The following is a 14290-nucleotide window of genomic DNA, read 5'->3' as shown; positions in this document are numbered from 1 at the left end:
TTCACTTACCCACTCTCACCTGTTCAACTGTGAACCATGCAGATAAAGAGCACAAATAATATATAATTACATGGGATCAATATGTAAATACATTAGTGTTAGTAATAATTTTGCTGACATTAGAGTTAGGAAACTGAAGATGATTTGCAGTCTACATACAAAACTACTCCAATAAAATTTACATGAAGGGTTATTGGGGGAATTGAATTAATATTTAAAGCACTTAAAAGAGTTCCTGCCCAAAGTAAGAACTCATATTAATAGAGAGAGACAGATCGTTAATTTAAAATTAGCTAATTAGATATCAAGTGTTCACTAGCGTTTCTATCAGGGGGAAGGGTGGTGGGGAGCAACAGACCTGGTTGTGCTACTTTTAAAAATACAGTGGGGCCTTGACTTACGAGTTTAATTCGTTCTGTGACAGAGCTCGTAACTCAAATTACTCGTATGTCAAATCAATTGTGAACGAGTGAGACACGTGATGCTGGGCTGATGTTGTGGCGTTCACTGTGACATTCGCTGCGCCAACTAGCGGTGGGGTATCTGAAGCTGGCTCATAACCCGAATTTTAGCTCGCAAGTCAAAGCAAAAAATCGGCCGAGAGATGGCTCATATCTCGAAAAACTCGTTAGTCGGGACACTCGTAAGTCAAGGCCCCACTGTACTTTATTTTTCATGGAGAAGTAGCAGCAGCCTGGAGTCAACATGGTGCCTAGCTAGTTTTCTGTAATTTATTAGAAATTTGTCACTGGCCTGATTCTCTCTGCCTCCACAGAATTCATTAATACCATGCATTTCTCTTTGCATTCTTCTTTGCTTCCTGTGAATTAGTTTTTTTAGGAAGACTGAGTGACTATAAATTCCTGCCAGCGTAGGTGATGTTTATTACTATTATTATTATTATTATTACTATTATTATTATTATTGTGGTGGGTGTTATTTTCTCTCTAGTCCTCAAGATTATACAGGGCAAAAATACTCAATTGATACACTCTTAAATGGATATTTCCAGATTACATGAGATCACCCTGTTTTCTTTTATAACTGTATTTGCCCCACAAAGTATGTCTAGTCCCTGTACAATTGCTGTTTGAAAAGTGATGGTAGATTAAGAAAAAAGAAAAAAAAGGGGAGGGGGGAAAGCAATGGTACTTCATCTTCTACTTGACTTTGGACATTATTGTAGGATACGACGTTATCTGGCATCCCCTCTTTGTAGTTTTGTAAATCACCAGTGCACATCATAATTCTCATGTGTCATTCATATCTCATTTTTATATCCTACAAATATGTGAATTTTACCAATTGCTATAGATGAGAGGGAAAAAATCTCCACAGGAATCTTTCTGGGGATTCTACTGACTTCTAAGTAGAATGAATTTCAGATACTAGAGACGTTACTTCTAGCACTTAAATATATTTCGCGTCTATTTGTCATTTTAAAAAAATAAAATGAAAGGCTTATTCGTATTCTCTCTCCTAGACAGAGACAGCTGTTTGTTCTGTGTACAGCAGGTGTCCAATAAATGGTTTGGGTGACTGTCAGTGGTGACTCTTAATGACTTTATCATGAAGTAATTATTCATGTGTTATGTTAAAACCATGTTTCTTAGAAAAAACGCCATGATGGTTTTCAGCTGACACAATTATGTACACTTTGATAGAATTAAATTCTATTTTAAGCTATCCTTTACTGCGAATATAATTTACCGATTTAGAGACTTTCAGAATAGCATTAGAACGAACAACGGAAAGAATTAAAATATGCATGCCCACGAAACAATCAAGGCTTATCAAATGTGTTCACGTAAAAGACGACAATGAAATGAATGATTAGTTTTCAAAGTAGTGGCATCTGTTCTGAGACTACTCCCAGGACGCTCCCCAGTCCCAGGCATCAGCTCCTTTATTCAAAAGAGCGGAACTCTCAAAAGAGACATATGGGACCAAACAAAGCGTGGAGTTCTGTGGAATTGGAATTTCAAAATGCATTTCTTATTTGTATCCCTGCTTTCTTAAAAAGATGACTCGAAGCATATCAAATGGACATATGCGCAAATATCTTTCCTCGGAATCACTTGTGTTAGGGTGTTATCATTTCCTTTGGTTTTACTTTTCCTTCTGGTAAAAGTCTATACCTGCAATGTCCCAAAGAGGCCACGACTCTGTATGTGTTTGTTGTAGAAGAAATAACAACCCTAATATCCATGAATATAATTTTCTGTTACGTTGTTAAAAAGTTGCATATTCTAGCATTGAAGTAGCTTGGATTTGACTATCGAGCTAGCCCTAACACATGGAATAAATATAAATTAATTGCTCTAACCAGGTATCTGAATTAACGTGGTTCATTTACCAAGTGAGAAATGGCACATTTTAAGAAGTGCTAATGACAATATGGTACTCTAATAGAGATGGTGCCTACATGCAAAGAACAAGTGTTAACACACCTCATACAAATTCCGCTGAATGATAATGACAATAGTAATAGCCATAATGACATTTGAAAATAACCATGTTTTTAAAAATATATATTTTTATTGAATTCAGATAGGAAAGGAGAGGGAGAGATAGAAACAGCAATGATGAGAGAGAATCATTGATTGACTGCTTTCAGCAGGCCCCCTACTGGGGATCGAGCCTGCAACCCGGGCATGTGCCCTGACCAGGAATCGAACAGGTGATGTCCTGGTTCATAGGTTGACACTCAACCACTGAGCCATAGCAGCCAGGCTGAAAATAACTGCTTTTGAATTGGGTCTTTAAAACTAACCAAATTAGCATTTAAAACAACTGCTCATACTATCATAGACTTTTAAAGGTACATGAGACTATCATCAGGAAATCTCTATCTCATTTACAAAGGGGGAAACCAAGGCACAGAGAGGCTGGGGTTTAATGCATACCATAAAACTTCATAATGGGTAGAAAAATGACTAAAATGTACTCTGTCGCACTTGCCAAGTAATACCTGTTCAGCCATTGGAAACATTTTCCAAATCTTGCAGTATGCTGGTGTGTGTTTGTGGAGTTAACCCAAACATGTACTTCCTGATATTTTCAACAAAAATATTTTCAATAAATACTAAAAGCAACAAAAAGTTCATGTTCTGAGTCCAGTTTATACTATTTACTTCAGATATAAAAGGAGAGATGAGGGAAAGGTTCAGCTATCATATTTTAATATTTTTAATGTGATAAAATATGTAACATTTGTCATTATAAGCTTTTTAGCTGTACAATTCAGTGACATTAACTACATTCCGAATGTTGTGCAACCATCACCACTATCTTGTCTCCAAAAAGTTATCATCTCCCCAAACAGAAATTCTGTAGTCATTATGCAATAATTTTGCATTTCCCCCTCTAGCCTCCCCTGGTGAATTCTGATTTATTTTCTGTCTCAGTGAACTTAACTATGCTAGAGAGTTCATATGAGTGGGATCACACCATATTTGTGTTTTAACTCACATATTTTTCAAGGTTCCTTTGCATTGTGGCATGTATCAAAACTTCATTTATTTTGATGGCCATTTGTGATGTTTCTACCTTTTGGCTATAGTCTCAACTGTCTTTTTGTTTTTGGATAATTAGTAGACCTTTTAGATTAGTATTATTTATTTTCGTGCAGCATCAACTTTTGTTGCTACTGTTGGTTAATCAGACATTTGAAAATAAGATGATTTCAGGCATGGTAATTAGTACAACAAAGATGAGAGTCAATATTGGAGCTTTAAATGTTTTTTATTTTTCTCTCTTTAGTATTCATTTATGTTTTACACTATTATATCAAAACAAATTGCAAATGGTTAAAGTGAATAATCAGAGTATAGAGTTGAATCTTATAATTTTCTATTTAAAAAAAGTCCCTCTTTAAATATTAATAAATGTGCTTCATAATACTATATATATTCTATACTAAGTTAATAAACATTTCTGAAAATATTTCTTTGACATAAAACACTTGGAAAGGCTTATTAATACTACTGACAAAAATGAAGGATGAATTAATGACCACTACCTATGGAGAGAGTTCATTCAAAGACCATCAAAAGGAGAACATGAAAAAAATAAGTTTAGCTTCAATTTTCTGACCAAATTACTTTGTCTTCTTCCCTGAAAGTTCTATTTTAAAGGGAAACCAAGACGAAAATATTATTAAAGCATCAAAACATCTTTCTATTCATTTGCTACACACCAATAATAAATTGCATGGATTCATTTTTTAAAAAAAATATTAACGTGTGAAATGTGTTTTGGAGAAAAAGGAAGATAATTGTTTATAATTAACGTATTGGATTTTCATGATTTTTTTTTCCAGATGAATTCAAGTTCTTTATGAAAAGGCTGCCCATGAATTATTTCCTCAACACGTCTACCATCATGCACTTGTGGACAATGGATTCTAATTTTCAGCGCCGCTATGAACAACTGGAGAACAGCATGAAACAGCTTTTCCTGAAGGCGCAGAGAATTGTGCACAAGCTCTTCAGCCTCAGCAAGAGGTGTCACAAACAGCCCCTCATCAGCCTGCCAAGACAAAGGTAAGACATTGGTGGCGATGTAGACACCTGAGGGCATTGTTCTCCCAGGGGCTCTGCTTATGTCTGAACACAGGTGTGTGATACACAGTGTTATTCACGTGATAGGCAATCATCAGAAAACACAGTATGATCTCAGGTCTCAAAGTCATAAATTGCGGTTACTTTCCAAAGTAATATAGTACATGAGCAACATACAAACCAACACTTCCTAATTATTTTCTTTTCTTAAAAAATATTTTTTACTTTCATAGAAGGGAGAGAGAGAGAGAGAGATAGAAACATCCATGATGAGAATCATTGATCAGCTGCCTCCTGCACGCCCCCTACTGGGGATCCAGCCTGCAACCCTTAGCGGGAATTGAACCATGACCTCCTGGTTCATGGGTCGGTGCTCAACCATTGAGCCATGCCAACCAGACTTTTTTCGTTTATTGTTAAAATTGAGAAGTCAAAAGAACTTGGTATGTGTGGTAGTCAACTAAGAATTGTATCTCAGTGAGTACAAAAACACAGAGCCTTATGGTTAAATTGAAAGCATTAGGATAAGTAGGGCCACAGAGTGGAATTTCTTTGTATGTAATTTTGAATTAAAAGAATTTAAAGTTTATGTTCTTTGATTAGTGTTCAGAGTACAATAAGCCTTATTCAATGTGAATCTCTGAAAACTGCTGGAGAAGTTACTAATAATTTATGTGAATGATGACAGACTATTAAAATACTGTGTCTGAACTCTAATTTCGAGAAACACACTTTTTAGATTTGCTACTTTAAGATATATGGACCAGACAGTGCAATAAAAATTGTATTTATTTATTTGAAGTCAGATTAAAAATACATCAGAATGAAAAGTTAAGGGAAAATGTAGAATGATACCACAAAAAGTATGCATTTGCACTATCTTGGTAATAAAATGCCTGCATTTTGACTTGATGCTTAAATCATTAAGAGGAGAAATACATAATTATAGATTTTTTTCCCCTGAAAAAAAGAAAACACCTGAAAGTCTATACATTTTTCAAAATTCAATTTCAAAATCAATCATTGGGATTTTCCCCCCAATTCATTGGATTTTAGGATATTCAAAATTTATGACACCATCACCACAATCTAAGTTGAGAACATTTTTGTTCTCCCCAAAACAAACCCAGTCCCAATTAGCAGTAACTCCCCACACTCCCACACCCAGCCCTCGGCTATTTATCTCTAGAAACAAGACAAACCAGCTGTCCTTACAGCTTTACCTGGGTGGACATTTCTTACAAAGGCAGCCATGCACTATGTGTCTTTGTGACTGGCTTCTTTCATTTAACATGGTGCTTTCGGGCTCATCCACGTAGCGTGTATCAATAGTATTGGGTCTCTCACATGTCATGTACTCATTCATCCTTTGATGGACATTTTGGTTCACTCTGATTTTTGGCTAGTGTGAATAATGCCGCTGTGAACACTCATGTCTGTTTTTTAACGTGGGGGTATGTTTTCCATTTCCTTGGGGATATACCTGGGAGTGAAATTGATGAGTTAAGGTAACTATACTTACCACTTCGAGGTGCTGCCAAACTGGTTTCCAAAGTGGCTGCAGCATTTTGTATTCCCATGAGTGACAGCTCCCCTACCCCACGTCCTCCCTGCTGTTGTCCCTCCTTTGACTGCAGGCGTTTGGTGGATGTGAAGTGGCTCTTCTGGTTTTAGTTTCTCTTTCCCAGAGACTAATGATGCTGAGTATCTTGCATGTGCTTAGTGCTCAGTGGCTATTGTCTTGGAAAGATGTCTATTCAAATTCTTTACTCACTTTTCCTTTGACTTTACTTTTGTTATTGAGTTGTTGTAAGAGTAGGTTATATATTTGGATGCTGGTCTCTCATCAGTTATATGATATACGAATATCTCCTTCCTCTCTCTCTCTCTCTCTCTCTCTCTCTCTCTCTCTTTCATTTAAAGTGTGCCTCTCTCTCTCTCTCTCTCTCTCTCTCTCTCTCTCTCTCTCATTTAAAGTGTGCCAATTTGGTTTCAAAGAACTAACTTTTGGTTTTCTTTGTATTTTATTTTTTCGTATTTAATTGATTTTTCCACTGTAATCATTATTTCCTTCCTTCTGTTTGCTTATGTTTACTGTGATTTTTTTTTTACTTTCATAGAGAGAAAAGATAGGTTATGATTTAAGAACTTTCATTTTCTTAAAATATAAGCATTTCCAGCTATAAATACTCCTCTGAGCACTGCCGTTTTGTTATTGTATGCATCCTTGAAGATTTCTTATTTCTTCTACACATAAGGTGCTTTTATATATAGCTGCCTGTGTACATTCCCAAGTAGAGAATCCCGGCTGGTGGGAGACACTGTTACTTACATATAATGAACGTCATGCTTCACGTGTGGGTTAAATACAGTTTGCAAGCCACTAAAGTAGATGGTTCTACCCATCAAACAAAAATGGGAAATAGAAGAGTCTGGTGGGTCTGGAAGCAAGTGGATGAGTTTGGTTATGCACAGGTTGGCTTTACCGTAAGAAGTTGGCTTAACAGGTCTGGACAGAGCGGGATATTGACATCTGAAGCTCGGAGGAGGTCTGAGCAGGCGGGATGGCGCTCATGGGTGCTTGTGAAACCAGGAGATCTGAATTTAATATCGTGAAAAATGTGGAGATAGAAACTGCGGGTGTATGTAAAGGGGGGGTAAAAAATGGAAACTGCTAGTGAGCAGAGAGCAGGGTATAATACAGGGTTGGGCAAAAGCAGGTTGGCGATTGTTCACCTGTAAACCTACTTTTGCCCCATCCTGTGTAATGTAAGAATCACGTTGCGGTATTGCTCAGTGGTAGAGCATCAGCCCGTGGACCGTGGGGTCTTGGGTTCAATTCCCGGTCAAGGGCACGTACCTGGGTTGCAGGTTCCTTCCCTGGCCCTGGTCGGGGCACATTTTTAGGAGGCAACCAATCAATGTGTCTCTCTCACATCAGTGTTTCTTTCTCTCTGGCTCTCCCCCTCCCTTCTACTTTCGCTAAAAAAATCAATAGAAAAATATCCTCAGGTGAAGATTAATAAAAACAAAAAAAGAACCACATCCATGTCTAGTAAAAACAACTTAAACATCCAAATTTTCCATAAAAGTGTAAGATATTTAAGGAATGCATGAAAACATGAAACAATCCAAGTTGGATGTATACAGAATAAATAAATAAGCAACATAAAATAAAGATATATTATGTGGAACAAGTTTCAATAAACTATAGGACTTGATTTATTTAGTTCAGAAGTTTTAGAAAAATAAGCAACATAAAATAAAGATATATTATGTGGAACAACTTTCAATAAACTATAGGACTTCATATTTGATTTATTTAGTTCAAAAGTTTTAAAAAGCAAAGATCGCCAAAGGCTTTTCTTGACTTCCTTTTTCCAATGCAGCATAACTCCTATGTTAGCTATTACTCCTGGCACACAACACGCAGACTTCTTGCTAGATGCAAGATTTCATTGAATTTGGGTTTTTCCCCCTGACCATTTTTCTTCTACTAGGAATGTGAGATATTGTTTCTGTTTTGTATTCTCCTTTTAATAGAATATAAAATGACATTGGGAAAACTAAAAACCAATGTGTAGTATAATCAGTTTCTAGAATACAGTGGGGAAAAGTTTGGCTATTTGTGGGGTATGTTTCCAGAAATTTCTAAAGAAGTGGCTAAGCAGCCCTAGCTAGTTTGGCTCAGTGGATAGAGCATCTGCCTATGGACTGAAGGGTCCTGCGTTTGATTCCTGGTCAGGGCACATGCCTGAGTTGCAGGCTCCGTCCCCAGTGTGGGGTGTGCGGGAGGCAGCCAATCAATGATTCTCTCTCATCGTTGATGTTTCCGTCTCTCTCTCCCTCTCTCTTCCTCTCTAAAATCAATAAAAATATATTTTAAAGAAGTGTCTAAGCAATACCAGTGACTCAGTTCCATTGCAAGTTCTGATTTTTGTCCTGCCTTTATGATATTCTTCCCAGCTTTTTTTTTTAACTCATCACTGTAAGAACTGGATTTCAATATCTGATATTCTAAAATCTTGAAATACAAATAAAAGCAAACAAAATGTATCCTCATAAATAAAACGATTTCTGACACTTCCTGCATAATGGCAGGTAGGTTATTTTCCTACATTATGTAGTTTTTCTTTAAAATTCATTCTTTTTGGTAAAGCATGACACTCGGATTAACCCCTCCCCGCAAGTCTGCACTCCCATCACCACTGTTCCTCTCATGAATTTGTGACAGAATCCTCTTTCTCACCTGGGTAAACTCTGAGGACATTGGTGACCTGGTGACCCTGAGGCAGTCACCTTTAGGTATCCTAAAACTTTTGAGATAAGTAACAATGACATTCATTTATTTATTAAATATATTTTTATTAATTTCAGAGAAGGAGGAGAGAGAGAGATAGAAACATCAATGATGAGAATCATTGATTAGCTGCCTCCTGCACGCTCCCCACTGGGGATCGAGCCCGCAACCTGGGCATGTGCCCATGACCAGATTGAACCTGGGACCCTTTAGTCTGCAGGTCGACCCTTTATCCACTGAGCCAAACCAGCTAGGGCAACAATGACATTCATTTAATTAAAGGACAATAATTACAGAAACTATTGAAAAGTATGCACAGATCATTCTTTAAAAAAATAACTATACTATTTTGTGCAGCCAGGGATCCATAGAAATATTTCATTTGTGGTCTTTTTTGTAAACCTATAGCAACCAACTGTTTAAGGGGTAAATACCCCCAATCTTTAGCATGAAGCAATTTTGTGATATAAATATTTCCACCATGGCCAATTGCAAGCTGTCAGGGTGATGTCGTTGAACATGGAGTGGTGAAGAGACAAGCACAATTGGCTCTTGCAGGTGCCAACAAGCCACTACAAATGAACATTTTTTTAAATATATTTTTTAAATATTTTATTGATTTTTTACAGAGAGGAAGGGAGAGGGATAGAGAGTTAGAAACATCGATGAGAGAGAAACATCGATCAGCTGCCTCCTGCACACTCCCTACTGGGGATGTGCCCGCAACCAAGGTACATGCCCTTGACCGGAATCGAACCTGGGACCCTTGAGTCCGAAGGCTGACGCTCTATCCACTGAGCCAAACCGGTTAGGGCTAAATATATTTTTTATTGATTTCAGAGAGGAAGGGAGAGGGAGAGAGAAATCGAAACATCAATGATGAGAATCATTGATCTGCTGCATCCTGCACGCCCCCGACTAGGGATTGGGCCCGCAACCCGGGCATGTGCCCTGACTAGGAATCGAACCCGCAACCTCTTGGTTCCTGGGTGGACGCTCAACCACTGAGCCACACGGGACAGGCTGCAACAGTTTTAAAAGTTAGTTATAAGGTGGAATTTAAAACCATGTGATTAACATTTTGCAATCTCCTACATTAAATTATTTGGTCTACCTTGAACTTCAACTGGACCTTCTACACACACATGCATACAAAATCATGACCAGGTCATTTGGAAAATACTGGTTACTTAGTTATGAAGATCTCCTATATGTTGACACATATCATTCATTCTACAACACCAAAAAAGTTTCACCCCCTGATACTGCCATTGCATCTGTGAGAAAAGTCATTACCTATTGAAAAGCTGTCGATCTCATAGGGGCAGACACAAGTTTTCCAAATTTGTAATCTTAACTTGAAAGCTTGAGATTTCACATTGATTTCAAATATGTCAGTTGCCTTAATATTAAATGTCTATACGTCCGAGGTGATAGCTTCATTTCTTTCTGTTTTGACAACAGACCTGCCCTATTAGCCAAGTCTAACCAACCATAGTTTGCCTGCCCATCATTCTTTCAAGTAAAAAATGGTTTGAAAAAGTGCCTGCCACGCGTGCAGAAAACACGATTGCACAGAGCTTTGTCTCAAGGTAACCACTAGGCCAGTGGGCAGCGCTGGAATGCTATTCATCTTCCTATTTCAGGGTTTGTTTGTTTTTAAATGGTCTCCATCTAATTGTGTGTGTGTATGTATGCATGTATATATATACATATATATACTTATTTAATTGTCACCTGAAAATATTTTTCCACTGATTTTTTAGACAGAGTGAAAGGGAGGGGGAGAGACAAAGAGAGACATATTGATTGGTTGCCTCTCGCACTAGCAAGACTAGGGCTGGGGATCAATCCCACAACTGAGGTGTGGGCCTCTGACCAGAATTGAACCTGGGACCCTTCAGTCCTTGGGCTGGTGCTCTATCCACTGAGCAAAACCGGCCAGGGCAAGTCCAATCTCTTTGAAGTCATCACACCAGTCCTGGGCTATATATGATTGTACCACTATTTGAGAGAGGAATAAAATCACTTTTTTTTCTAAGTCAATATTACTTGGCTTATGTTATTGTAGCCAACTTCATCCCTAACTAATAAAAGGACCCCGCTGAATGGCCTCCAAATCCTTTAAAATTGCAGAATGTGCGATTTAATTAAAAATGGCATTTATATGATTAATACAGGGAACTTTTGCTGAGAGCAATTTTATATGAAACTGTAGGGGAAAGTCAGGATATTAATTTTCCTTATACTTCTGTTGTACAAAAAAAATTTTATTATTATTTTTGTTTCAGTCACTTTCTGCTAACTCACATGCTAATAATGAAGCAGTAAATGTAGAGGGTTTTAATGTGTCCTCGGTGTGTTATTGAGACACGTAAAACACACAACAGTGACGAAGTAGCCAGCAAATGGAAGGTGCTTAAATAATTATGAAACATGTCCACAACAGAACACACGATTTCTTATGTATAGGTCATTTCTAATATAGTCATGAAATTTCTGCAAAATGTGTTTTCATGAGTTTCAGAGTCCAAATAGAATTTGTCATAAAGATAATAGCATCAATTCTAAAAGAAACACATTATTATTTGTGTAGAGCAATACACAGCAGCTTGGATTCTGACTCTAGGGAGCCAGGGAGATAAACTCTCAAGAAGAAAAAGCAAAGGGTATGTATGCCCCACCTCTAGGTAGGAGGCCACTTCTGAATAAATTTTAAGTAGCAAATGTGTCCTTTCCCTCAGCCGGCTTCCTTTCACCTAATTCTTGGTATAGCCTTGACTTTAGCTCTTCTGACTCTAAGTTGTTCTTATTTCTTATCTTTCTTTAAAAAAATATTTTGCCATTGATTTTTAGATTGAGTAGGGGGGAGAGGGAGAGAGGGAGAGAGGGAGAGAGAGAGAGAGAGAGAGAGAGACAGAAAAGACACTTTGATTGGTTGTCTCCTGCATGCACCAGGGATCCAGCCTGCAACCTAAGTACGTGCCCTTGACCTGAATCGAACCCATGACCCTTCAGCCCAAAGGCAAACGCTCTAACCACTGAACCAAACTGGCTAGGGTTGTTCTTATCTTTTCACTGTAACAGTCCTCCTTGGACCTTCAGCTCAGAAATCATTCCATGATCTTTCAACTTACTGATCTTGATAGATGTTAGCTGAAAATAGTTATTTCAAAACTAATTCATACTTAGGTATAAAGAGTTTTTGCGTTTTTTAAACCCCTTGCTAGCCATAACAGTACCCAGTGTGAGGCATATAGGCTGAGCAAAAACAGTATTAAAAGGAAAACATCTGTGCAATTATAATGTTGTGAATGTTCTCATTTTCCTCTCATGGATAAAAGGTCGTGTGAGGCAATCAGAGAGCTAGTTTCTTTGACATTTTGACCAGAGATCTGTCTACAACCAAGGATCATTCAGGAAGAGGTCCAAATTCACAACCCTAGAGGCACCCTCCTCAGCTAGCTACTTTTGGTAATATTATCAGACCAAAGGGCTTTGCTCCTTTGGGAAATTCTGCGGACTTAAGTGTATGTGTGTATTTGTATGTGTGTGAGAATCGTGCAAAATAACAGGTCAACAGCTCATTGTGTGTTTTCAGTAAAAGCCTTAATAGTGTGTCGTCTTATTCTCCTTTTAAATGTATTCACATTCTCCCATCGGAGGAGAAGGCAGCCAAGAGCCAAGGGGGAGTAGTATTGAATGTGACACATTCCCAGTAAGAGATTCTGTTCTATCACTCACTATGCAAATGTCTTATAAGTACGGCTTCCCACATCTTCCTGACATTAAACAGTCTCCTAAGAAAGATTAAGAGGGTCATTACCAAAATGCTTTTTACCCCCTGGTAACTCAGTGGAGTTGCCAGCTAAAATAATTAGATTTGAGAACAGTAACAATATAGATAGCTCCAGACGACTCTCTTAACACTTACGCTAACTTGCTTACAAAAAGAAAAAAAAGAGTCCTATCAGAAGTGTTCTGGAAATAAGGTCATAAAGCCTCCACTACCCCCGCTTCCCCAGCACTACTTGGCGTATCACTTTGCTTAAACAATCGGAACCCGTTTCTTATTTTTTGCCGACCTCCGGTTTATGCAACAGAGGGTAGGTGGAGGACTCTGTATCCGGCTTCATTTCCTCCTCACTACCAAGTTGATGATAAGCTCTCATTGTGTTTCACTAAATAACTTGCATCTTCTGAGATATGTAATGTTTGTTTTCTAAAAAAATTTATAGTTTTATTTAATTTTTTATATATTTTTTATTGATTTCAGGGAGGAAGGGGAGGAGAGAGAGAGAGAAACATCAATGAGGCACATCGGTTGGCTGCCTTCTGCACGCCCCCTACTGGGGATTGAGCTCGCAACCCAGGCATGTGCCCTCACTGGGAATCATACTGGTTCATAGGTTGATGCTCAACCACTAAGCCACGCTGGCTGGGCTCATCCCAATATTTTCCATGAGATGGAAGGTTGCATTAAGTTGGTACAGGAAGTTACTTCTTAGAAAAATGTTATGGAGTGAAAGGAATAAACATATTCTTTGTTGATATTACATTAACCATCACCGGTTTGTATGTGGATCATAAAGTAAGAATCAATAGAAATTCCAAGACACTAATGTTTCTGTAAGTCTTATAATGTTATGGACAATAAAATTCCTAGACTGGATGCACTTTCAGTTTTTAAGCAGATTTAAATCAGGGCTGAGAGTCAGTCTCATTTCTGTTTGCATCACTTCTGAACAATTTCACTTGTATTATGGAAGAAATGGATACATGTTTACTTGCCAAAGTAAATACATCATCCACTATTGGGATCGTGTGATGGTTTTATTACCTCAAAACAGAAGCTCATCTTATAAAACAGAATTATTATGTTATTCATGAACCTCCCCCCTGAATACATCCCAGCAAAATGTTGTGGCCAGCGGTAAACACCATGATGTAGGGATGACCTGACTAGCTGAGAGTAGACTAGAATCTTAGTGTATTATCTACATAAAGGAGAAATCAAAAGTGTTTTCTCATATCCTATGGAAGTCTCTTCTTCTGTCAGCTTTCATATACATGACATTGGAAGCTTCAATGTGTGCGGATGAAATTGGTTATTCAAAACTGTCGCTGGTAAATATATTGATAAGATAGTATCTGTCCTGAACTCTTTTCCATTCTAAATGATGGCAGTAATTTAAAAAAAAAATTGTGATGTTAAACTAAAGAATGAAAATCAGCCTGGCTTGTGTGGCTCAGTGGTTGAGCATCGACCCATGAACCTAGAGGTCACCGATTTAATTCCCAGTCAGGGCACATGTCCCAGTTGCAGGCCGGATCCCCAGTGGGGGGCATGCAGGAGGCAGCCAATCAATGGCCCTTTCTCATCTATGTTTCTATCTCTTTATCCTTCTCCCTTCCTCTCTGAAATCAA

The 14290-nt window shown here is 38.0% G+C and overlaps 1 protein-coding gene across 1 annotated transcript in view; it reads left to right on the top strand.

Annotated features, from left to right (window-relative positions):
- LOC102257561 (BMP/retinoic acid-inducible neural-specific protein 3-like) overlaps positions 1-14290 on the top strand; it is a 44716-nt gene that overhangs the window by 12644 nt on the left and 17782 nt on the right. The window contains 1 exon segment of the mRNA XM_014528046.1: positions 4322-4544. Within this exon segment, the coding sequence (XP_014383532.1) occupies positions 4322-4544 (223 nt within the window).

The sequence above is a fragment of the Myotis brandtii genome, unplaced genomic scaffold, assembly GCF_000412655.1.
Source record: "Myotis brandtii unplaced genomic scaffold, ASM41265v1 scaffold612, whole genome shotgun sequence".
In the NCBI taxonomy this organism is placed as follows: domain Eukaryota; kingdom Metazoa; phylum Chordata; class Mammalia; order Chiroptera; family Vespertilionidae; genus Myotis; species Myotis brandtii.
This window is presented reverse-complemented; position numbering and strand designations above follow the sequence as displayed.